Source organism: Eubalaena glacialis, chromosome 5, assembly GCF_028564815.1.
Source record: "Eubalaena glacialis isolate mEubGla1 chromosome 5, mEubGla1.1.hap2.+ XY, whole genome shotgun sequence".
NCBI lineage: Eukaryota > Metazoa > Chordata > Mammalia > Artiodactyla > Balaenidae > Eubalaena > Eubalaena glacialis.
In genome coordinates, this window is record NC_083720.1 from 115541327 (window position 1) to 115566979 (window position 25653).

The window sequence follows — 25653 nt, forward strand, 5'->3', positions numbered from 1 at the left end:
CAACAATAGGAAACTGTTAAAATAACCTGTCATGCAATACTATACAGTATGATCTGTATGTATGGTCATGGGAACATTTTCAACACCAATTAAGTTAAAAATAAAAATGAAGTTGAAAGTTGTTTTATATTACCCCACTTGTTATTAACAATCACAATAATAAATATATTTTAATACAGGGAAATTTGGGGGAAGTTCCTCTAGAATACAAGATCACAGTGCACTTTATCTTTCAACATTACATATTTCTGTGATGTTTGAATGTTGAATAATATGTATTGTGTGTATAATCAGAAAAAATAAAGTTTTATTTTAAGTTAGTGATATAATTAGAGGGGAAGTAGGAAAACACTTTATGTATAAAGAAAAGAGAAATCTTAGGGTGTTAAAAACTTTTCTATTATAGCTCTACAATATTATCTGCCTCTATCTCTCTTTTGGAAGACAGTTGTTTCCTTATTCTCAGAATTTCAAAACTGAGCAACACACATAGACATCGGAAGGGCCCCTTACCGTCTCCTGTTAGTAATAGCTTCTAGGGATAAAAGTTTAGGCCAAACTCCAGTATTTATCAAATTCAACACTGTCAGTTCCTGAACAGTTGCAAACAAACTGCAAAGGTTTCTCTAAGTTATTTCAGAATTAACCAAAAAAAAAAGGATTCTGCAGACTCTGAAACTATTTGAAGCATTTTCATAATGGAAATATGAGGAATTAGAGATAGCTACCTACTTTTGAATCTGCAGCCCTGTAACCTATTCAAACATTGTAAAAACTAGATGGAAAGGACAAGAGAGCAGTGCCTGGAAAGGTAACTGAGGAATCACAAGCATGGCGGAAATTTCCACCTGCCTGGGGAAGGGTGTGAACCTGTGCTGGGAGAGGGGTGTCTCCACAGTCATGTGACCTTGGCAAAACAATTAAACTCCTCTACCACAATTTCCTCACCTGCAAAATCAAAGGACAGAGAATAAACAATCTCTGTGGTCCCTTTCGGCTCTAAAATTCTAAAAACAAAGCTTTACTCTTTCCTTGCCAAAGGATACCTTAAATATATATGTATACATATACATATATATATACACACACGTACATAACATAAAATATAAGGTATAAGGTTATAAGGTACATGGCCCAAAACAGCAGACGCCTGCCTGGCTCCTCCTCACCCTTGAGTTCCACTCTCCAAAAGAAGCCCCTTCAATTCTTTTAGATGTTTCTTCTAGTAATTACCTCCATATTTGTAAATCACACATTTAGATTACTATTTTCTGATTTTTCTCAATTTTAGACCCTACCAAAAGTTCCTTATGGCAACTATTGGGGCATTTATCACCTGTCCCACCTCCTGGGGTGCACCTACACTGCTGAGACGCAAAGGATATAAAGATTATATGCATGTACACACATATATAAGTACGTGTTTCTATATAGTCCTGTCCCCGGTGAGCACTCATTTTGATTAATGAGAAATAAGGTCCCATTCTAAACACTGCACAAAATGTAGCAGAGAAAAAATTAAAAGCCTGGCCTCTAAATCAGAAAAGTCCTGCATTCGGGTCTGAGTCCACCACATACAGGAACAAAGTATGCACCTAAAAGTTCCTTATTTTCTCTGAATCTCATCAATTTTCCTCCTGTGTAAGCTGAATATAATACACCAACTACAAAATGGTTAAATCACAAAGGACAAATACGGTACCTGTGAAAGCACTTTGTTACTCATAAAGCACTATAAAAATGTTACTTTCCGTTACTGTCTTCACTAAGAGATCCCTATAAATGAAGTACCTGAAGTTATTGGTCACTCTTGAGCACTGTTCTCCTATGTAGGCTAAAAACTAAGAGTCAGAAGTCACTGAGAGTCAGAGTGAAATAGATGTAAATCATGTTCCAAGGCTAGAATTTGAAGGTCCAGCTCTTCAAAGGGTCTATGTATTGCCCCAGGAGACAAATGCACACAGAACAAAGATCGAGCATCTCAGCAGGGATCAGAGAAAGCAGTTGTTTTATATTTGCAGAGAGAGAGAGCTTCCTTACCAAATTTTCTTTATAAAAGTAATACAAGGGGACTTCCCTGGTGGTCCAGTGGTTAAGAATCCACCTTCCAACGCAGGGGACCCGGGTTTGAGATCCCACATGCTGCGGAGCAACTAAGCCCACGCACCACAACTACTGAGCCCGCGCGCTCTAGAGCCCATGCGCCACAACTAGAGAGAAGCCCGCGTGTGGCAACGAAAAATCTCACATGCTGCAACCAAGACCTGATGCAGCCAAATAAGTAAATATTATTTAAAAAATAAATAAAAAGACCTAAATAGACATTTCTCCAAAGAAGATATACAGATTGCCAACAGACACATGAAAGAATGCTCAACATCATTAATCATTAGAGAAATGCAAATCAAAACTACAATGAGATATCATCTCACACTGGTCAGAATGGCCATCATCAAAAAATCTAGAAACTTGTAAAGCAATTATACTTCAATAAAGATGTTTAAAAAAAAAAAAAAATCTAGAAACAATAAATGCTGGAGAGGGTGTGGAGAAAAGGGAACACTCTTGTACTGTTGGTGGGAATGTAAATTGATACAGCCACTATGGAGAACAGTATGGAGGTTCCTTAAAAAACTAAAAATAGAACTACCATATGACCCAGCAATCCCACTACTGGGCATATACCCTGAGAAAACCATAATTCAAAAAGAGTCATGTACCAAAATGTTCATTGCAGCTCTATTTACAATAGCCAGGACATGGAAGCAACCTAAGTGTCCATCATCAGGTGAATGGATAAAGAAGATGTGGCACATATATACAATGGAATATTACTCAGCCATAAAAAGAAATGAAATGGAGGTATTTGTAGTGAGGTGGATGGAGTTAGAGTCTGTCATACAGAGTGAAGTAAGTCAGAAAGAGAAAAACAAATACAGTATGCTAACACATATATATGGAATCTAAGGGAAAATAAAGGTCATGAAGAACCTAGTGGCAAGACGGGAATAAAGACACAGACCTACTAGAGAATGGACTTGAGGATAGGGGGAGGGGGAGGGGTAAGATGTGACAGGGTGAGAGAGTGGCATAGACATACATACACTACCAAATGTAAAATAGATAGCTAGTGGGAAGCAGCCACATAGCACAGGGAGATCAGCTCGGTGCTTTGTGACCACCTAGAGGGGTGGGATAGGGAGGGTGGGAGGGAGGGAGATGCAAGAGGGAAGAGATATGGGAACATATGTATGTGTATAACTGATTCACTTTGTTATAAAGCAGAAACTAACAAAAAAAAATCAATTTCTACCCTATATAAAATAAAAGCTATGTTTTAAAAACAAAAAACAAAAATAAATAAATAAATAAATAAAAAATAAATAAAAATAAAAGTAATACAAGAACATAATTTCAAAAGTCACTCCTCAGGCTTCTTCTAATATGTACCTCTATATTTCAACATAATTTGTACATCTGCTTTTTGATTTGCAGACATAATCTATTGGCTTCCTATTACAATAGAAAGAACTTTGCAGAGAAAGTGTTTTGGACCAAATTTGGAAGTTATCATGAAGAACTGTCCAGCAATGCATCACTGACACTAGAGTAAAACAGTCCTCTCATTTCTGGTCTTCAAAGGCCTACATTGAAAGTGATACAACCATAGTGTCTCTATTTAGAGGCAAGTAGGAAGCTAGCTGGGGAGACGGGTCTAGATTATGAGACCACTCTAAATCTCTCTCTGAATCTAGTTCAGTGATACTCGGTTTCTCTTGTCTTTTCCACATGCCCCACACAGTTTAATCCTGTTCCTAAAGCTACAGGTCAAATGACAAATGGGACCCCAAACTTAATTTATTTCAAGACAAGCATGGAAACAATTCTATGAGCTGTGCAGAAAGGGGTTAACTGGAACTAAAAGAAACCAGCCTTTAATTATCTGAAAAGTTACCTAAAGCCAACAAATATGCTGCACTAAAAAGTAAATTTATGGACTGAATCTCCTGCTCAATTTCTGTCCAGAGAAGACCACTAAACTTCTCCAGATGTGGTCTTGGGCTGTGGTACACTACGTTTGGGCAGTTTCAGGGAAAACATCCTGTCTAGTGCCAGGTGTACAAGTGAACTTGAGGTCAGGCAGGTGACCCTGCTGACCAGGCACGGTACATTAAGGAGAGGAAATCTTTTCTCTCGCTAATCAACAGGATAAAGGTGATTAAGCAGGAATTATTTTTCAGTGACCTACATAATTTCATCAGGGCTGCTGTGGCTATTAGCAGAGAGCAGCTGACTTTCTAATGAGATGAATTTGATAGTAGGGCCCTGCCAGAGAAGGCAGGGAGTGGGCCCAATCTACAGGGAAGCAACAAATGGTGTGCATTGTTTACTACTCCTCCCCAGGGCTGTCTCTCCTCTGTTTTGGGCTCCTTCCTTCCACGGGAATACTCCCCACCCTGGGATGCCTAAAGCTACAGCACCTGCTGAACGGTGGAAGCCGGGTCTATTTTTTTTTTTTTAATTTTTATTTTATATTGGAGTATAGTTGATTTACAACGTTGTTAGTTTCAGGTGTACAGCAGTGTGATTCAGTTATACAAATGCATACATCTATTCTTTTTCAGATTCTTTTCCCATTTAGGTTATTACAGAATATTGAGTAGAGTTCCCTGTGCTATACAGTCCTTGTTGAATATCTATTTTACAGATAGCAGTGTGTATTAGTCCAGCTCTGTCTCACCCACTTGGATCCATCCATTCTTACTAAACCCGAATAAATTAGGAGTCTGGGATTAACATAAACCGGGTCTATTAAGAATGGATGGATCCAAGTGGGTGGGACAGAGCTGGGCTAATTCATCAGAACTGCCCACGTGATTCCCCAAGTCCCAAGCAAACAAGGCTACCGCTGCCACCAACACCTCTCTCTGGCTGGGCTTGAGACAGGGCAGCAGTTAGTTCCACTCCCTACCAGAAGTGGAATTAACAAGGAACCTTTGTTAAGGTCGGAGCAGGACACACACACGCACGCACGCACGCACACACATACCAGCATCATCATCAATAACAACCACGACGTGAACGTAGTTTCATTAGAGAACTTAACGAAACTGAGCAAGAGCCATCCAACAAGTAAGTCCTAACACCAGGAAAGCGGTGCAATCCTTAGAGTGGCACCGCCTCTGCCTCTTGTGTGAAAGCGAGGAGGTTGGGAGAGGAAAACTGAGCCCCAGATCTCTTCGCCTTTGCCTGTTCCTCCGGTAGGATCCGGCTCTCTGGCCCCAAGAACCAAGAAAAGGGTGGAGAGCCCAGGTGCCATCCTTCTCCGTCAAAACAAGCTGGCTCTTTCTCCCCCGGGATCAGTCACCGAGTAACGCCCGGTCCAGCAGCTCTGGGAGCCCCCTCCTCCCCGCCGGGCCTCGGCCCGACACGGCGATCTTGTTTGGGATATTCCCAGCGGGGGGCCCCCCTCACAATTCCTGCTCCTCCCGCCCAGTCGGAGAACGCAGGCAAGGGATACTTCTGCTCTCCGCCTTCCCATAACCCCTAAAATAAAAGAATCCCTCAAGCGCAAATCTCAGATCTGCACGCCACGTACCTGTCAGCGGCCGCGCCTCCTCCTCCCGGCCCGGTGCGGGACTCGCCAGGACTGTCCGGGGACAGTCCAGGAAGTTTGTGCCACCACCGCGCTGGGCACCGCGAGGAAGGGGGAGCGGGCTCCTCGCCGGGACCGGGACAGTCCGCTCTGCGCCCCGGCCGGCGGCCGCTCTCACGCCTCGGCCCGGGTCCTCCCCACCCAGCTCCAAGTCTACAGCGGCGCCCCGGGAAGAAAGTACGAGGTGGGAGAAAGTCCGAGCGCAACTTTCCGACGGTGCGTCAGCCGGTGGCGGAGCCGCGCCGCTCCTGGGCTCCCCCGCCCCCCAACCCGCGCCCTCGGGGGAGCGCGGGCGGGGCCCCAGCCGAGGCGGGGCCCAACCTGCCTGGCCGGCCCAGGGGAGCTCGCGTCCGGCCCCGCCCCTGCCCTCGCCGCCAGCCCCGCCCCTTCCCCCGGAGGGGCGGCCGCCAGGTGCGCGGGGGGGCGGGCTCGGCTGCGCGGCCGCCCCGGCGCCCGTTGCCAAGGTGAAGGAGGCGGAGCCTCTGAGGGAAAATTTCCACCGAAACTTAAACCCCGCGGAATGGAGGACACCTCGCCCCTGGGGACTCGCCTGTCGCTGGAACTACACCCTTTAACGAACACACACACACACACGGACATCACGTTTACGGTCCGGCCAAAAGGCTCATTTCTTGAGTTCTGCTGAGTGGAGAAAGTCAGACAGCTCCACGCGGCACGCACCCTGCGAGTATAGGTGTACGTGTCACAATTCACTGGCAATTTTCCCCCTAAAAATGAGGACTCTTTAATTGGACAGTTCTACAGCAAAAAGAAATTTCCCCAACTCTCCCCGGGAAATGGGAGAGCAGGTTGGGAATCCGTTTCCCTACCACCCCGGGTATGGCGGTGGCCCTTGGCACTGCCTCGTGTTTCGCCGTCCTTCCCAGAGCCCAGACCTCGGACCCCGGCCGGCCCGGCCCCGCGTCTGCAGGCTGCCCTCCATCAGAGACCTCGCACATTGCCAAGCTGGTATTGCCATCTCAACCTCCGCATTTCTCCGCCTTCCACTCCTCTTGCATGCTTGGGTGGTAAAGTCAAGGATCTGCTTTCTGAACTTTAAATCCAGGAGGAGGAATCAAATTCTTGGTTAGAGGCTCTCTTGGCAGTTTCAGAGCCCTGTGGTTGGTGTGGCTGAAACTTGAGGTGAACCGCAGTCTGAGCGGGTGTGGCGGGTGTGGAGCTTTTCCTACCGCAGCAGCATCCTGCTGGAGCCTCACCAAATTCTCCTTTGGAGGAAGTATCTTCCTCCCTCCATTCTCGATGAATGGCATCCGAAAACAACCAAAATCAAGTTTACCTAGTTTCGAGTTCTCTTTTGCAACCATGGCAATCAGAGGATGCAAACTTCACACTTCCTGCTCTACCACCACTGCTCTACTTGATAACGGCAGCAGGAATGCACCTGCTGCGAGTAACTCAGCATTCACCAGCCTTCCACCTATAACAAGTGCAAGACAGGTGGCTCCTAAGTAAAAACTGGGGAAGGACAGGGAGATAGAAGAGTAGGAGCGGGGAAGTTCTGCCCAGCAGGTCACCTGGACCTGTTCTAACAACTGGGATGTGGGGCAATCATTTATTCAACCAATATCGATTGAGTGCTTTTTGCATGCTAGGCATTCTTCTAGGGGTTGGGGACACAGCAGAGAACAAAAACATAAAAATCCTTGCCCTCATGGAGCTTACCTTCCAGGTGAGAGAGACAGATGGTAAAGAAAATATGTGCCTGCAATATGATTAGAAATGCTATGGAGTAGCACAGGGAGATAAGCTCCGTGCTTTGTGACCACCTAGAGGGGTGGGATAGGGAGGGTGCGAGGGAGACGCAAGAGGGAGGGGATATGGGGATATATGTATACGTACAGCTGACTCACTTTGTTATACAGCAGAAACTAAAACAACGTTGTAAAGCATTTATACACCAGTAAAAATGTTAAAAAAAAAAAGAAAGAAAGAAATGCTATGGAGAAATATTAGGCAGGGATGGGACATAAGGAGTTTGAGGGGTGTTCTTTTAAGTAGGTGATCAAAGAAAACCTCTGGAGGTATTTGAGCAAAGGTCTGAAGGAGGTTGGGAAACAAGATATCTGGGCAGACAACTTTTGAAGCAGAAAGCACAGCAAGTACAAAAGCCCTGAGGCAGGAATATGCCTGAGTGCTCTGGGAGCAACCAAGAAGCCAGAGTGGCAGAATGGGGAAGTCAGAGAAGAAGTAGGGGTGACAGGCCAAATGAGGCCCTTACTCTGAGTGAGTTGGAAGCCACTGGAGGGTTTTGTGTAGAAAAGTGTCATCTTCTGACACACTGTGATAGGACCACTTTGACTGCTGGGTTGACAATAGACAGTAGGGGGTAAGGGCTGAAGCAGAGACCAATGAGAAGGCTATTGAAATAATCCAGGAGCAAGAGGAGAGTGATTGGACCAGGGAGATAGGGGTGGCGGTGATGAGCTGACAGGCATTCCTCAGACTGGATGTGGAATGTGAAGGAAAGAAAGCAAAGAGGACTTTGAGGGTTTTGACCTGAGCAGCTTGGAAGGATGGAACTGCCATAACAAAGATGGAGAAGGCTTCAAAAGGAGAAGATTGGGGTAAAATCAAGAAGGCCAAAGGGAAGACCAGAAAGAAAGCACACGTGATTTGAATGATCTTCGATTTCCTCAGCTTATAAAATGAAGGAAAGAACACCTACTTCATTAGGATTGTTTTAAGGATTACATGAATTAATGTAGTGAAGCGTCCAGCACAGTACCTGACACCTGGCAGCCACTTAAGAATGTTCCCTCTCTGCAAATATGAATTCATATATATCCATTATGCCCTAAAAGTAAAGGAAAGGGAAAGAAAACAGGAGAGAAAGGACATGAAATGAAAACAGAAGAAATAAAGTCCAAAAAGGTGCCTAATGCAAATTGTCTGATGTTACTTTCTCCTAAATTCTGCTTCCGCAAGGGGGACACACTGAAGTATCAGAGTTTGCTAGTTTGGGAAAAGAGTCTGAAATATGAAAAGTTGGTAATAAAGCAGAAAAAAAATCCACAACATAAACAAAGAATTTCGGTTGCTACTCCTTATAAAACATTCTTACAAACAAATAAGAAAGACAGAAGAACAGAAAAATAGTCAAGGGAGATGAACAGAGAATTCTAAAAAAAAAAAAAAAAAGCCAATATTCTATAAAAAGTCCAACCATATTAAGTAAAGCTAGAATGAGAGGCAATTCTTTTTTATTTATAAATTTGACAAAGATTAGAAAAAATAATTATGCCTATTGTGGATATTGGACAATATCTTACCATGCTGAATGGATTATAAATTACAATAATTTTTAGCAATTGATGTCTAAATAATTAAAATGTATATACTTTTTGAACCAGAAATTTAACTTCTAAGAATTTATTCTAATATTCAAATATTTGCTAAAAATTTACATATAAGAATGTCCATTACAATGTTATTTAAATGTAGTGGAAAAATTAGAAATATCCCAAGTATCTAACAAGACAAAATTATGGTAAACATAAGCACAATATGTTATGGTTTAGCCATGTTATAATATTATAGGCAGATTTTTTAAAACACTGTTGAATACCTATTAAATGGAAATATGTTCACAATACATTAATGTATAAAATAAGCTTGCTACAAAACAGTATGTAAAATATGGTTCTCCTTTACAATGTTAATAACTGTTATCTCCATACTAGGATGACAGTTTATTTTTATTCTCTTTGTGCTTTTCTCTATTTCTAAGTGTTCTGGCATAAGCAGGTATCCTGTTCTCTTAGGAGTGGAATTGCTGGATGACAGGCTGTATATATCAGTGAGATTTAGTTAATACTGTCAAACAGTTTTCCAAACTAGCTATACCAATTTACACTCCCACTGGCAATGTATGAGTTCTGGTTTGAAGATGCATTTTTAACAGTATGCGTCCAGTAAACAGCCATTGATTTGAACCCTACTGCTTTAGAAGTTACAATAATTAATTAAGAAGTTAGAAACAAGTACATCAGTTGTGAATGCGTATGTTAGTAACATAATATCAACCATTTCTAACTTGTACTTTTCATTAATTTATCTCATTTTATTTATTTGTACCCTCTTTAGGTGTGTTATATACCCTATGTTAAAGAACTAAAATTAGATTTCTTTAGTGCAGAAGCAAGACAAGATTTCCTTCTTTTTCTTACCTCCTTTAGTCCCACTTAAAAATGTAATTATGTCTTAAATTGTACTATACATTTCTCAAACTACTGAATATTTAAGATACCAAAAATCCATGCTTATATGAAAAAGGAGAGCAGTATCTTACTAACACACACACACTTGCACACACTTTTCTTTCACAGAGCTCATAAGACCATAGTCCGTATCTCTTTGAGGAAACGGACAAAGGGTATCACCCTCTGTTTAACAAAAAACAGAAGTTAAGGTGTAGCATAGGGAAGTGAGCAGTCTGAGATGAGGACATCAAAATGATCCCTTCATTGACCCAGATACCTTGGAATCTAAACTAAAAGTAGCATGAAGACATTATCATTTGTAACCAAATTAAATCTAAATTTAAATTAGCTTCTAAAGTTGCTTTTCTTAGAAAGAGCTCAGAAATGAACAATGTATATCCTATTAGAATATTAATTATCCCGTCAAATTCTTTTTTCTAGCAAATACCTTAACAAAAACCCATTGCTTTTGAATGGTCTTGTCTCCTATAGAAATTGTCAAGTGGTCAGGGTCTACTCCACTCATGATGTGAGGCTTATTTATTATTAAAACTCTTCTCAAATCCATCTGTCTTCTCTTTTAAAGTGAATCACGATAGCATGTTAAGGGCCCAGGGTCTGGAGCAGATGCAGCTGACAGACATGTGTTCAAAATCCAGCTCTACTGCTTTCCAGCTTTGTGACCTGGATCAAATAACTAAGTATTCTTACTCATTTCTTGTTGTGCCTCAGCTTTCTCTCTAAAAATAACAATCATGGTACCTAGATCATTGGTTTGTAATGAGGATTGTATATCTCCATCTCTTTATATTTTTCTAAGCACAGTCTACGGCACATAATAAACACTCATTAATTTAGTTTTCAAGGCAATTTCTAGGAACTTTATCATAAAGAAATAATTCTAAACATGAACATTTATGTACAAGTATTGTCATACCAGCAAGATGTTATAATATCAAAACTTTGGAAACAATTTAACTGACAAATAGGAATGAACTAAAATAAATTATATTCTATCCAAACATAGTTTACCAAATAGTATGATCTCAGTTTTATAAAAACTATAAAATAGGACTTCCCTGGTGGCGCAGTGGTTAAGAATCCACCTGCCAATGCAGAGGACACAGGTTCGAGCCCTGGCCCGGGAAGATCCCACATGCCGTGAAGCAACTAAGCCCATGCACCACAACTACTGAGCCTGCGCTCTAGAGCCGGCGAGCCACAACTACTGAGCCTGCGTGTCACAACTACTGAAGCCCACATGCCTAGAGCCCGTGCTCCGCAACAAGAGAAGCCACCGCAATGAGAAGCCCACACACCGCACCGAAGAGTAGCCCCTGCACAACTAGAGAAAGCCGCGCACAGCAACGAAGAAACAAAGCAGCCAAAAATAAATAAATAAAATAAATAAAACTATATATAAAACTATAAAATAAATCCCTTGGTACATTCAGAACTACAACATATGGTTGTAGAAGTTCTTCACTGCACAAGGTACCTGCCCTAGGGGCAAGTGAGATCTGAAATCTAGCTGTGCTCTGCTTGTCAAAAGCCACATACCCTGGTGCAGGGTTGCATTCACCTAGAGAACAAGATGCCTTTTTTTGAATTGATCAAAGGGGCATTATGGATTAGCACCAGCCATCTGGAAATATGGACAGAAAAAAGACTGGAAAGACACAAACCAAGGTATTAACACTGATTATTTTAAAGTAATAGGATTCTGAGATTTTTTTTTCACTATGATTTTCTATGTTTTCCAAATTTTCTTTTTTTAAAATAAATAAATAAATAAATTTGTTTATTTTTGGCTACATTGGGTCTTTGTTGCTGCGTGCGGGCTTTCTCTAGTTGCGGCGAGCAGGGGCTACTCTTCGTTGCGGTACACGGGCTTCTCATTGCGGTGGCTTCTCTTGCTGCGGAGCACAGGCTTTAGGTGCATGGGCTTCAGTAGCTGTGGCACGCGGGTTCAGTAGTTGTGGCTCGCGGGCTCTAGAGTGCAGGCTCAGTAGTTGTGGCACACGGGCTTAGCTGCTCTATGGCATGTGGGATCTTCCCAGACCAGGGCTCGAACCCGTGTCCCCTGCATTGGCAGGCGGATTCTTAACCACTGCGCCACCAGGGCAGTCCCTTCCAAATTTTCTATAATGAATATGCATTGCTTTTATAAGACAAAAATTTTACTTTTAAAAAACAAGTTGGATTTAAAAAGGCAAATCAAAACTAAGATATCACCTCATACCCATTAGGATGCTACTAGTAAAAAAAACAGAATATAACAAGTGTTGGAGAGGATGTGGAGAAATTAGAACCTTTGTGCTATAAAGGGATACAAAATGGTGCAGCCACTATGGAAAATAGTAAGGCAGTTCCTCAAAAAATTAAAAATAGAATTACCATACGATCCAGCAATTCCACTTCTGAGTGTATATCTAAAAGAATTGAAAGCAGGATCTGGAAGAGATATTTGCACACCCATGTTCTTAGCAACATTATATCCAATAGCCAAGAGGAGGAGGTGGGAAACTTGGGCATTGCCCTTGACTAGCTGCCTCAGCCAGGGCCATGCCCGCTTCTTGGGGACAGCCTGCATCCAACAACTGGCCTACGCAAAGAGTAAAGGTTGAGGCTACTCAGTCCAAATCAGAAGGGCTCTCCCAGCTCCAGAGTTCCTCATGCAATCAGGCCGAGACTGCCCCTGTTCAACTTCTCCATCAGTGGGATTCTGCTTCCTTCACTCCTCCGTCTGTGTTGAGCCTGAGAGCACACCCCAATAAACTTCCTGCATGCAAATCTTTTTTTTTTTTTGAACGCGCCCCTTGGCAAGCAGGAGTCCTAACCACTGGACCGCCAGGAAAGTCCCCAAGTTTCTATCTTAGAGTCTGTTTCCCAGAGGACCCAACCTGCAACTCTTATTAAAGAAATCCTTTCCTTTCCTGATACTCTCTTATATTTTCTTCTTTCATTTTATATTTGATCTCTAGATTTTTAAAAATACATTTGGAGTTTACTTTTACATAATATAGGGATCTGATTGTATTTTTCTCCTTGCAGTGAGAAAATTTTCTCGGTACCATTCACTAAATACTCCATCGTTTCTTCTCTGATTTTATTTCTCTATCATATAACAAATTCTCATATATACACAGGTCTGTTTCTTGACTTTCTACCCTGCCCTCTTGGCTTAAAGATTTGATCCTGTGATACTGTTTCAATTGCTTTGGCTTATGTTTCAAAATTGCCTTTAAATATTCACCAAATACACTTGAGAATCATTTTATTGATTTATCTCCAAAAATTCTTCTGGAATTGTTTTTCGAATTACACTGCATTTATAGATTAATTTTGGAGGAATTAAATCTTTAAAATGTTAAATCATCTCACCTTTTAGCATGGTATTTTGCTTCATTTATTCAGGTGTTTTTAATATCCTTTAATAGAGTCATACAATTTTTCCATAATTATTTTTATATTCTTTTTTAGTTTAATTTCTGTATATTATATGGTTTTGTTGCTATTAAAATATTTTCTATTAAAATTTCTAACTGGGGCCAGCAGCGAGTCGGAGCTCTATGGAGGTGGCGGCGAGTACCGGGTGGTGGCTGCAGCAGCGACTCTTTTGAGCTGAGAGTTTCAAGCCAGTCCCGACTCCTTCCTCCCCCTTCCCTCCCCCTTTTTTGTTTTCCGTTCCCCTCCCCCTCCCTTCCCCGTCCCCGACGACCGGATCCTGAGGAGGCAGCTGCAGTGGCAGCTGCTGAGTTCTCGGTGAAGGTTTTTCATTTCTTCCATCCCCTTCCCTCCCCACCCCATCCATTAATATTATTCTTTTGAAGATTCTTCGTTGTCAAGCCGCCAAAGTGGAGAGTGCGATTGCAGAAGGGGGTGCTTCTCGTTTCAGTGCTTCTTCGGGCGGAGGAGGAAGTAGGGGTGCACCTCAGCACTATCCCAAGACTGCTGGCAACAGCGAGTTCCTGGGGAAAACCCCAGGGCAAAACGCTCAGAAATGGATTCCTGCACGAAGCACTAGACGAGATGACAACTCCGCAGCAAACAACTCCGCAAATGAAAAAGAACGACATGATGCAATCTTCAGGAAAGTAAGAGGCATACTAAATAAGCTTACTCCTGAGAAGTTTGACAAGCTATGCCTTGAGCTCCTCAATGTGGGTGTAGAGTCTAAACTCATCCTTAAAGGGGTCATACTGCTGATTGTGGACAAAGCCCTAGAAGAGCCAAAGTATAGCTCACTGTATGCTCAGCTATGTCTGCGATTGGCAGAAGATGCACCAAACTTTGATGGCCCAGCAGCAGAGGGTCAGCCAGGACAGAAGCAAAGCACAACATTCAGACGCCTCCTAATTTCCAAATTACAAGATGAATTTGAAAACCGAACCAGAAATGTTGATGTTTATGATAAGCGTGAAAATCCCCTCCTCCCCGAGGAGGAGGAACAGAGAGCCATTGCCAAGATCAAGATGTTGGGGAACATCAAATTCATTGGAGAACTTGGAAAGCTTGATCTTATTCATGAATCTATCCTTCATAAGTGCATCAAAACACTTTTGGAAAAAAAGAAGAGAGTCCAACTCAAAGATATGGGAGAGGATTTGGAGTGCCTCTGTCAGATAATGAGGACAGTGGGACCTAGGTTAGACCATGAACGAGCCAAGTCCTTAATGGATCAGTACTTTGCCCGAATGTGCTCCTTAATGTTAAGTAAGGAATTGCCAGCGAGGATTCGTTTCCTGCTGCAGGATACCGTAGAGTTGAGAGAACACCATTGGGTTCCTCGCAAGGCTTTTCTTGACAATGGACCAAAGACGATCAATCAAATCCGTCAAGATGCAGTAAAAGATCTAGGAGTGTTTATTCCTGCTCCTATGGCTCAAGGGATGAGAAGTGACTTCTTTCTGGAGGGACCGTTCATGCCACCCAGGATGAAAATGGATAGGGACCCACTTGGAGGACTTGCTGATATGTTTGGACAAATGCCAGGTAGCGGAATTGGTACTGGTCCAGGAGTTATCCAGGATAGATTTTCACCCACCATGGGGCGTCATCGTTCAAATCAACTCTTCAATGGCCATGGGGGACACATCATGCCTCCCACACAGTCGCAGTTTGGGGAGATGGGAGGCAAGTTTATGAAAAGCCAGGGGCTAAGCCAGCTCTACCATAACCAGAGTCAGGGACTCTTATCCCAGCTGCAAGGACAGTCGAAGGATATGCCACCTCGGTTTTCTAAGAAAGGACAGCTTAATGCAGATGAGATTAGCCTGAGGCCTGCTCAGTCTTTCCTAATGAATAAAAATCAAGTGCCAAAGCTTCAGCCCCAGATAACTATGATTCCTCCTAGTGCACAACCACCACGCACTCAAACACCACCTCTGGGACAGACACCTCAGCTTGGTCTCAAAACTAATCCACCACTTATTCAGGAAAAGCCTGCCAAGACCAGTAAAAAGCCACCGCCATCAAAGGAAGAACTGCTTAAATTAACCGAAACTGTTGTAACCGAATATCTGAATAGTGGAAATGCAAACGAAGCTGTCAACGGTGTAAGAGAGATGAGGGCTCCTAAACACTTTCTCCCCGAGATGTTAAGCAAAGTAATCATCCTGTCACTAGACAGAAGTGATGAAGATAAAGAAAAAGCAAGTTCTTTGATCAGTTTACTCAAACAGGAAGGGATAGCCACAAGTGACAACTTCATGCAGGCTTTCCTGAATGTATTGGACCAGTGCCCCAAACTGGAGGTTGACATCCCCTTGGTGAAATCATATTTAGCACAGTTTGCAGCTCGTGCTATCATTTCGGAGCTGGTGAGCATTTCAGAACTAGCTCAACCACTGGAAAGTGGCACCCATTTTCCTCTATTCTTACTTTGTCTTCAGCAATTAGCTAAATTACAAGATCGAGAATGGTTAACAGAGCTTTTCCAACAAAGCAAGGTCAATATGCAGAAAATGCTCCCAGAAATTGATCAGAATAAGGACCGCATGTTGGAGATCTTGGAAGGAAAGGGACTGAGTTTCTTATTCCCACTCCTCAAATTGGAGAAGGAACTGTTAAAGCAAATAAAGTTGGATCCATCTCCTCAAACCATATATAAGTGGATTAAAGATAACATCTCTCCCAAACTTCATGTAGATAAAGGATTTGTGAACATCTTAATGACTAGGCATGTTACTCCGCTTTTTTGTTCACTTCTATGACATGGAGATTATTGAAGAAGAAGCTTTCTTGGCTTGGAAAGAAGATATAACCCAAGAGTTTCCAGGGAAAGGCAAGGCTTTGTTCCAGGTGAATCAGTGGCTAACCTGGCTAGAAACTGCTGAAGAAGAAGAATCAGAGGAAGAAGCTGACTAAAAGAACCAGCCAAAGCCTTAAATTGTGCAAAACATACTGTTGCTATGATGTAACTGCATTTGACCTAACCACTGCGAAAATTCATTCCGCTGTAATGTTTTCACAATATTTAAAGCAGAAGCGCGTCAGTTAGGATTTCCTTCTGCATAAGGTTTTTTTGTAGTGTAATGTCTTAATCATAGTCTACCATCAAATATTTTAGGAGTATCTTTAATGTTTAGATAGTATATTAGCAGCATGCAATAATTACATCATAAGTTCTCAAGCAGAGGCAGTCTATTGCAAGGACCTTCTTTGCTGCCAGTTATCATAGGCTGTTTTAAGTTAGAAAACTGAATAGCAACACTGAATACTGTAGAAATGCACTTTGCTCAGTAATACTTGAGTTGTTGCAATATTTGATTATCCATTTGGTTGTTACAGAAAAATTCTTAACTGTAATTGATGGTTGTTGCCGTAATAGTATATTGCCTGTATTTCTACCTCTAGTAATGGGCTTTATGTGCTAGATTTTAATATCCTTGAGCCTGGGCAAGTGCACAAGTCTTTTTAAAAGAAACATGGTTTACTTGCACAAAACTGATCAGTTTTGAGAGATCGTAAATGCCCTTGAAGTGGTCTTTGTGGGTGTGAAACAAATGGTGAGAATTTGAATTGGTCCCTCTTATTATAGTATTGAAATTAAGTCTACTTAATTTATCAAGTCATGTTCATGCCCTGATTTTATATACTTGTATCTATCAATAAACATTGTGATACTTGAAAAAAAAAAAAAAAAAAAAAAAAATTTCTAACTGGTTATTATTGGTAAGGAGGAACTAATTTTTATATATTGATCACATATCTGGCTGTCTTACTGAACTCTCTTTTTAGTTCTAAAGATAGGTTGAATTTGAAGACGTATTTATATAAATGATCAACATCTGAAAATGAGAATTTTACCCCTTTCTTTCCCATCCTTCTGTGTAATAACAGATGCTTATCACTCTTTCCAGCCACCTAGCATGTTTGAATATCCTTCCTAGATATTCAAAGAGGTTTCTCTACTTGTAAGTGCCCAGCTCCTATGATGAAAGACAGAAACTTGCTTTTTTCAGACTCCTGTGCAGCTAGAATACTGACTTTGAAAGAGAAATTGATGAAGGAAAGAATAAAGCGCTATGAGGAGTCATTCTGAGAGAGAGGTAGAAGACAGCGATTGGGTTGTGGCAGAGATTCTTGCAGTAATACCCCATGCCCAAATTGGTGGAGTTGTCGGTATCCACTACAGTGTCTTTGCCAAATAGTGGTAACAGTGGTATGTCTAGTGGAACAGACCTGCAGTATGATTTGGGTATAGTTTCTAGTTACATAGGCTCCAAATTTGTATCTGTGGTCAACTTTATAAACTCAGTAAGCTACCTAGCATTGCTTAATAAGTTATTTTCTTTTAAACCAACTAGATATAGTTGCTGAAGTTTGTGGCAGAACTCAGAGTTATATGTCACATTTATGTTTGTCCTTTTGCAATGGCCAAGACATCAAGTACTAATTTGAAAGGTAGTGGTCATGGTGGGGATCACTGTGTTTTTCTCAAGTTAAAGTGAATACAAAGCAGACACTACCAGTTGTCAACCCAATTTCAAGTCTCTATTTTTTCCTTTCTACCAGGAACCAATTTTGTATAAACAAAGCAAAATGCAGCTGCCTTTGCAACTGAAGGTGGTTGTGTAACACAGTCCAAGCCAATGGTATGTTAGAAGGACGTGCCTGCATGAGCTTTCAGAAAGCCCAGCTGGCTTGGTCCACATCTCTTTACCCTTCTCTCCATCCTCTTCTTCCTGCCTGGATCATGGTTACCTAGAGAGGCAGAAACAACCTTGAGAAGATGAGAACAAAAGCAGAATGTGCGGGACAAAGGAACAGAGAGCTAGAAGGGGCCTAGGACACTGAAGCTTTGTGAGGCTGTGTACAGGGCTGTACTGCCCACCTCTGGACTTCCTGTCTGTTACAAGGAAAAGCCAATCCCTGTATGTTTATACCACTGTTGTTTGGGTTTCATTTACATATAGCAAACACATGCCTAGATAATATCGCATCTAAAGTTCCTGTTAAATGTGATATTTTCTGTAGATTTTTGGTTGATGTCCTTCATTAGGTTGAAATTTTTCCCTTCTATTCCAGAGGTGGAGATCTCCCTTCTGGCATCTCCAGAATTGTTGTTCATGAGAAAGATCCAGCAGGCATTCTTAGCTCACCATCTTATCTAGCACCAGAAGTCCCTGGTTTAATGCATCAAACATTGATGCAAATATATTTCACTAAGTATAAATACATACCTTAGGGATAAGGAAGATACCATATGTGTGTGTGTACAGATACATTTATTTTTTTCCTTCCTTTCAATATTTTACACACATTTCAAGAACCCACCAAATACCAAACATTCCATTAGTCCTTGAAGGAGCCATAAAAATGAACACAACACCATCTTCACCACTGTAATCCAGAAAGGAAAATAAACTGTCTGTCCTAATCCCTGTAAACAAGTATAACATGATTAGAGTTACAGGATTTTTTTTAAAGGGTAGTAATTTCAGATGGGGCTCTGGGAAGGTCTCAAAGACAGGTATTTGAAAATTAACTCACCTCGTACCTCAGACACACTAAATCTACAGCTACATATGAACAACTTCCTGGGGTTGGGGGGGAACTAGCAAGCAACTCCTACACATCAGGAAAATTAGAAAAAAGTGGGTAGGGGAGGCTTAAAACCAATCCTGGTGTGGTAATCCACAATCAGGAGGGGACTCAAAATTCAGAGCTTCTCCCTGAGGAGCAAAGGGTTTTAACCCCACATCGGGCACCCCAAATTTTAACACCTGTATCTGAGACACACACGAGCTTTGAAAACCAAGGGGGCTCACACCCATGAGACCTGCCAGGGTACAGTGAAATGAGAAACAACTCTTAAAGGCCTAGTGCATTCAGATCACCCACCCCAGGGAGCAGAGAGGCAGCCAATTGTAAGGTGTCCAGATTTTACATGAAAGAAGCTCATTTGATTATATTAAAGCACTGGGGGACTTCCCTGGTGGTCCAGTGGTTAAGAATCCACCTTCCAATGCAGGGGACGTGGGTTCGATCCCTGGTTGGGGAACTAAGATTCCACATGCCATGGGGCAACTGAGCATGTGCCCTCTAGAGCCTGAGCACCACACCTTAGAGAGCCCGCGTGCCACAACTACTGAGCCCATGCGCTCTGGAGCCTGCGCGCCACAACTAGAGAGCCTGCACGCCGCAACTACTGAGCTGCGCGCTCTGGAGCCCACACACCGCAACTAAAGAGCCCACATGCTGCAACTACTGAGCCCACACGCTCTGGAGCCCACACCACAGCTAGAACGAAGCCCGGGCACTGCAACGAAAGATCCCACATGCCACGACTAAGACCTGACGCAGCCAAATAAATAAATAAAAGTTTTTTTTAAAGAGGTTTGTTTTAAAAAAAAAGCACTGGACCAAGGGGCAGGCATCTAATTTAACATTCATCTCGGGACCTACTGGGGTACTCTCCAGAGACAGAGGCTGGTTAGTGCCATCTTTGTGCTCTCCCTCTGCCACACTCCAGCTCACCAGTATCTCCCAGAAAGGAGACTGTACTCTCCTCTGGTGCCCCAATTTTTGTAGCTGCTACCAGGGGACACCTCTATATCACCTGGCTCTGGTGGCCAGCAGGACTTACACTTGTGGTCCCACAGGAATGTATATATTTGCATACTTTAAAAGCTGCTACCTGAGAGTCTGGCTTCCAATCAGCTTGAACCTAGGTGTTGACTGAGAAGCTCCCCTTTGGGACACTGACAGGTCTTGGCACACCCTCAACTACTGGGAGCCCTAAAATAGGCTGCATGGACAATCACAAATGTTTGAGAGACAACCAAGAGTTAGGGCAGTGTTGAACAATAAGGTTCATGTCCCACACGAGGTCACTCCTTCAAGAGTAAAGAGGTGTCTGTTTTATCTAATACATAGAAACCAACACAGAGAGTCAAGAAAAATGAAGAAAACAGAGGAATATGTTTCAAATGAAAGAACAAGATATAATCTCAGAAAAAGTCCTTAATGAAACGGAGATAAGTGATTTACCTGATAAAGAGGTTTTTTTTTTAATGATCATAAAGATGTTCACTGAACTTGGGAAAAGAATGGATGAACACAGTGAGCACTACAATGAAGAGATGGAAAATGTAATAAAGTACCAAATAGAAGTCAAAGAGCTGAAGACTACAATAACTGAACTGAAAAATACACTAAACGCATTCAACAGCCAACTAGATGGAGCAAAGAAAGAGATCCACAGAGCAGTGGAACTCACCCAATCAGAGCAGCAAAGAGAAAAAAGAATGAAAAGAAATGAAGATAGCTTAATGTACTTGTGGGACAACATCAAGCAGACCAACATTCATATTATAGGGGTCCCAGAAGGAGGAGAGAGAGAAAGAGGCAGAAAATTTATTTGAGTAAATAATGACTAAAAACTTCCCTAACCTGGGGAAGGAAACAGACATCCAGATCCAGAAAGCCCATGGAGTTCCAAATAAGATGAACCCAAAGAGACCTACAACAAGATATATTATAATTAAAATGTCAAAAGTTAAAGACAAGGAGACAATCTTAAAAGCAGCAATAGAAAAACAACTTATCACATTCAAGGGAACCCCCATAAGACTATTAGATTTTTCAGCAGAAACTTTGTAGGCCAGAATGAGTAGCACAACATATTCAAGTGCTGAAAGGAAAAAACTTCCAATGAAGAATATTCTACCCAGCCAAGTTATCATTCAGAATTGAAGTAGAGATAAAGTTTTCCAGACAGAAAAAGTTAAAGGAATTCATCACCACTAGACCAGCCTTATAAGAAATGATAAAAGTACTTCTTTAAGCTGAAATGACAGAGCACTTAAATGTTTGACCAAAAAACATATGAAAGTATAAATCTCACTGGTAAAGGTGAATATATAGTAAAATTCAGAATAATCTAGTGTTGAAAAGGTGGTGGATCAATCACTTATAAGCTAGTATGAAAGTTAAAAGACAAAAGTAGTCAAAATAACTGTAACTACAATAATTAGTTAAGGGATAAACAAGATAAATGTGACATTAAATACAAAAAATGTGGGCGGGGTGGGGAGTAAAAGTGCAGAGTATTAGAATACATTCAAACTTAAGTTGTTATCCATTTAAAATAGACTGTTATAAATATAAGTCGTTATTTGTAAGCCTCATGTTAACCACAAAGCAAAAAACTATAGTAGATACACAAAAGAAAAGAGAAAGGGGGACTTCTCTGGTGGCACAGTGGTTAAGAATCTGCTTGCCAGTGCAGAGGACATGGGTTCGATCCCTGGTCCGGGAAGATCCCACATGCTGCGGAACAACTAAGCCCATGCGCCACAACTACTGAGCCTGCGTGCTGCAACTATTGAAGCCCGCATGCCTAGAGCCTGTGCTCCACAACAAGAGAGGCCACCTCAACGAGAAGCCTGCACACCACAACAAAGAGTAGTCCCCGCTCGCCACAACTAGAGAAAGCCCGCGCGCAGCAACAAAGACCCAATGCAGCCATAAATAAATAAGTAAATAAATAAATTTATTTTTTAAAAAAAGAAAGAAAAGAGAAAGGAATCTAAGTATACCACTACAGAAAACCATCAAATCACAAAGGAGAGCAAGAGAAAAAGGAACAGAGGAACAACAGAAGAGCCAGAAAATAATTATCAAAATGGGAGTAAGTATATACCTATCAAAAATTACTTCAAAGGTAAATGGACTAAGTTCTCCAATCAGAAGACATAGGGTGGCTGAATGGATGGATAAAACAAGACTCACCTACACATTGCCTACAGGAGATTCACTTCAGATGTAAGCACACACAGACTGAAAGAAAAGGGATGTAAAAAGATATTCCATGCAAATGAAAACCACAAGAAAGTGGAGCAAATATATTTATATCAGATAAATAGACCTTAAAACAAAAATAGTAATAAGAAACAAAGAAGGGCATTACATCATGATAAAGGGATCAATCCAAAAGAGAATGTTCAATTTGTACATGTTTATGTACCCAAGATAGGAGCACCTAAATATATAAAGTAAATATAAACAGACCTAAAGGGAGAAATAGACAGCAATACAATAATAGTAGGGGACTTTAATACCCCACTTTCATCAATGCATAGATCATCCAATAGAAAATAAATAAGGATGAGTGGGACAAGATGGTGGAGTAGAAAGACCCTGAGCTCACCTCCTCTCACGAGCACACCAAAATCACAAGTATCTACAGAACAACCATCAGTGAAAAAGACTGAAACCTACTAGAAAAAGTCTTCTACAACTAAAGACATAAAGAAGAAACCACAATGAGACGGGTAGGAGGGGTGTACTCGTGATATAATAAAATCCCATAACCCCCAGCTGGGCAACCCACAAACTGAAGAATAATTATATTGCAGAGGTTCTCCCACAGGAGTAAGGGTTCTAAGCCCCATGTCAGGCTCCCCGGAGCCAGGGGGTCTGGCACCAGGAAGATGAGCCCCCAGGGCATTTGGCTTTAAAGGCCAGTGGGGCTTCATTGCAGGAGCTCCATAGGACTAGGGGAAATAGAGACTTCACTCTTAAAGGGCACACACAAAATCTCACACCCACCAGGACATGGGCAAAAGCAGTAATTTGATAGGAGCATGGGCCAGACCTACCTGCTGGTCTTGGAGAATCTCCTGGAGAGGCAGGGGGGCAGCTGCAGCTCACTGGTGGCAGACATAATTGGGAACATTCAGCCACATGTATTCAATACATTGCTGCTGCTGGCAGCTGACCTCTTGGATCATTAGTGCCAAGACCTGGCACTACCCAACAGCCTCCAGGTGCCAGTGCTGGGACTCCTCAGGGCAAACAACTAACTGGGCATGACACAGCCCCACCCATCAGCAGAAAGGTTACCTAAAGATTTCCTGAGCCTACAGCCACCTCTAGACACAGATCTGCCCACCAGAGGGCCAAGACTCAGCTACAGCTACCAGTGGGCGGGCACCTGCCCCTCCCACCAGCAAGCCTGCACAAGCCTCTAGACCAGCTTCACTCACCAGGAGGCACACACCAGAAGCAAGAAAACTACCATCCCATAGCCTGCAGAACAAGTCCAACAACACAGGAGGCCAGACCCTTCCCTGGGACCAGCTGGGCCCTGGCCCTGCCCATTAGCAGGCCAACACAACCTTTGGAACACTGTAAACCCCATACCCAACTGTGTCAGCCCCCACCCTAACCAACGATCTGAAATGAGCTGTGGGATCCCTGGGCCCTGCAGCCAGACTACAGGAACCAGCTCTGCCTGCCAGTAGTATGGCACTGACCCCAGAATTGGACTTCACCTGCCAGTGGGTGGGCAACAGTCCAAGAGTCTTTGGGACCCTGACTCCACACACCAGTGAGCCAGAACTATCCCCGGGACCCACTAGGGCTCTGCAACCAGCCACCTCATGACTAAGCCCCACTAAAAAGTGACCAGCAGCGTCCACACAAGGCAGGAACTGTGCAACCAACCAGACTAGGGGCCAAACAAGTCTACCAGACCACTCACATAGTCAGCCCACCACAATAGAAGGACCCATGCAGCCCCCTTTAGGGAGACACTCAATAGCATATACCTTGAGTGACAAGAGGAGAGTGCACTGCTGGGACGCATAGAATGTCTCCTACAGAGGGCCACTTCCCCAAAGGTCAAGAAATGTAACTAAACTACCACATACATAAAAATACGAATAGCAACTCAGACAAAATAATGAGGCAGAGGAATATGTTCCAGATGAAGGAATAAGATAAAACCCCAGAAGAAAACTAAGTGAAGATAGGCAATCTACCCAAGAAATAGTTCAGAGTAATAGTTCATCTACCCATAAAAATGATCAAAGAACTCAGGAGGAGAAAGGATGTACAGAGCAAAAAGTTAGTAGTTTTTAAACAAAGAATTAGAAAATATAAAGAACAACAAATTGAGATGAAGACTACAATAACTGAAATGAAAAATACACTAGAAGGAATCAATAGTAGACTAAATGATTCAGAAGAATGGATTAGTGAGCTGGAAGAAAGAGTAGTGGAAACTGCTGCCACTGAACAGAAAAAAAAAATGAAAAGAAATGAGGACAGCTTAGGAGACCTCTGAGACAACATCAAGGGCAGTAATATTCACATTATAGGGGTCCCAGAAAGAGAAGAGAGAGAGAAAAGGGGTCTGAGAAAATATTTGAAGAGATAATACCTGAGAACTTCCCTAACTTGGGAAAGGAAACAGTCAACCAAGTCCAGGAAGCACAGAGTCCCATACAGGCTTAATCCTAAGAGGAACACACCAAGACACATTTTAATCAAAATGACAAAAGTTAAAGATAAAGAGAGAATATTAAAAGCAGCAAGAGAAAATATAACATACAAGGGTACTCCCATAAGGCTACTGGCTGATTTTTTCAGCAGAAACTCTGCAGGCCAGAAGGGAGTGGCACAATCTATTTAAAGGGATGAAAGGGAAAAACCTACAACCAAGAATACTCTACCCAGCAAGGCTCTTATTCAGATCTGATGAAGAAATCAAAAGATTTACAGACAAAAAAAAAAGCTAAAAGAATTCAACACCACCAAATCAGCTTTACAACTGATGTTAAGGAACATCTCTAGGTGGAAAAAAACAAACAAAAAAAAGCCCCAAACTAGAAACAAGAAAATTTCAAAATGAAAAAGCACAACGATAAAGGCAAACATACAGAAAAGGTAGGAAACCATCCACACACAAAGCTAGTAGGGAAGTTAAAAGACAAATGTTGTAAAATCATGTGTATCAACAACAAGAAGTTAAGGGATACATAAAATAATTAGATGTAAAATATGATATCAAAAACAGTAATCTTGAGGGAGAAGAATACAAATGCAGGGTTTTTAGAATGCATTTGAAATTAAGAGATCAACATTTAAAACAATCACACATATTGAGACTGCCATACAAAAGTAACCACAAACCAAACATCTATAGTATATATACACACAGAAAAATCAAAAATCACAAGAGAACAAAAGAAGAAAGGGGGAAAAAAGACCTACAAAAACAAATCCAAAACAATTAACAAAATGGCAATAAGAACATATATATTGATAATTACCTTAAATGTAAACAGAATAAATGCTCCAGCAAAAAGACATAGACTGGCTGAATGGATGCAAAAACAAGACCCATATATATGCTGCCTACAAGAGACTCACATCAGATCTAGGGACACATACAGACTGAAAGTGAGGGAATGGAAAAAGTTATTCCACACAAATGGAAATAAAAAGAAAGCCAGAGTATCAATACTTATATCAGACAAAATA

The 25653-nt window shown here is 41.8% G+C and overlaps 2 protein-coding genes across 2 annotated transcripts in view; one reads left to right on the plus strand and one right to left on the minus strand.

The window, feature by feature from the left end:
* Positions 1–5895, minus strand: part of FHIP1A (FHF complex subunit HOOK interacting protein 1A) — a 262975-nt gene extending 257080 nt beyond the window's left edge. The window contains exon 1 of the mRNA XM_061192540.1: positions 5600–5895. The gene's annotated coding sequence lies outside the window, so the exon portion shown is untranslated. The remainder of the gene's footprint in view (positions 1–5599) is intronic.
* Positions 5896–6979: 1084 nt separating this feature from the next.
* On the plus strand, positions 6980–17000 carry LOC133091841 (eukaryotic translation initiation factor 4 gamma 2-like). The gene is given in 3 exon segments (XM_061191035.1): positions 6980–7067; positions 13636–16056; positions 16058–17000. Coding segments are annotated over 3 exon segments (2697 nt in total). The 3' UTR covers positions 16246–17000.
* Positions 17001–25653: the final 8653 nt, after the last annotated feature.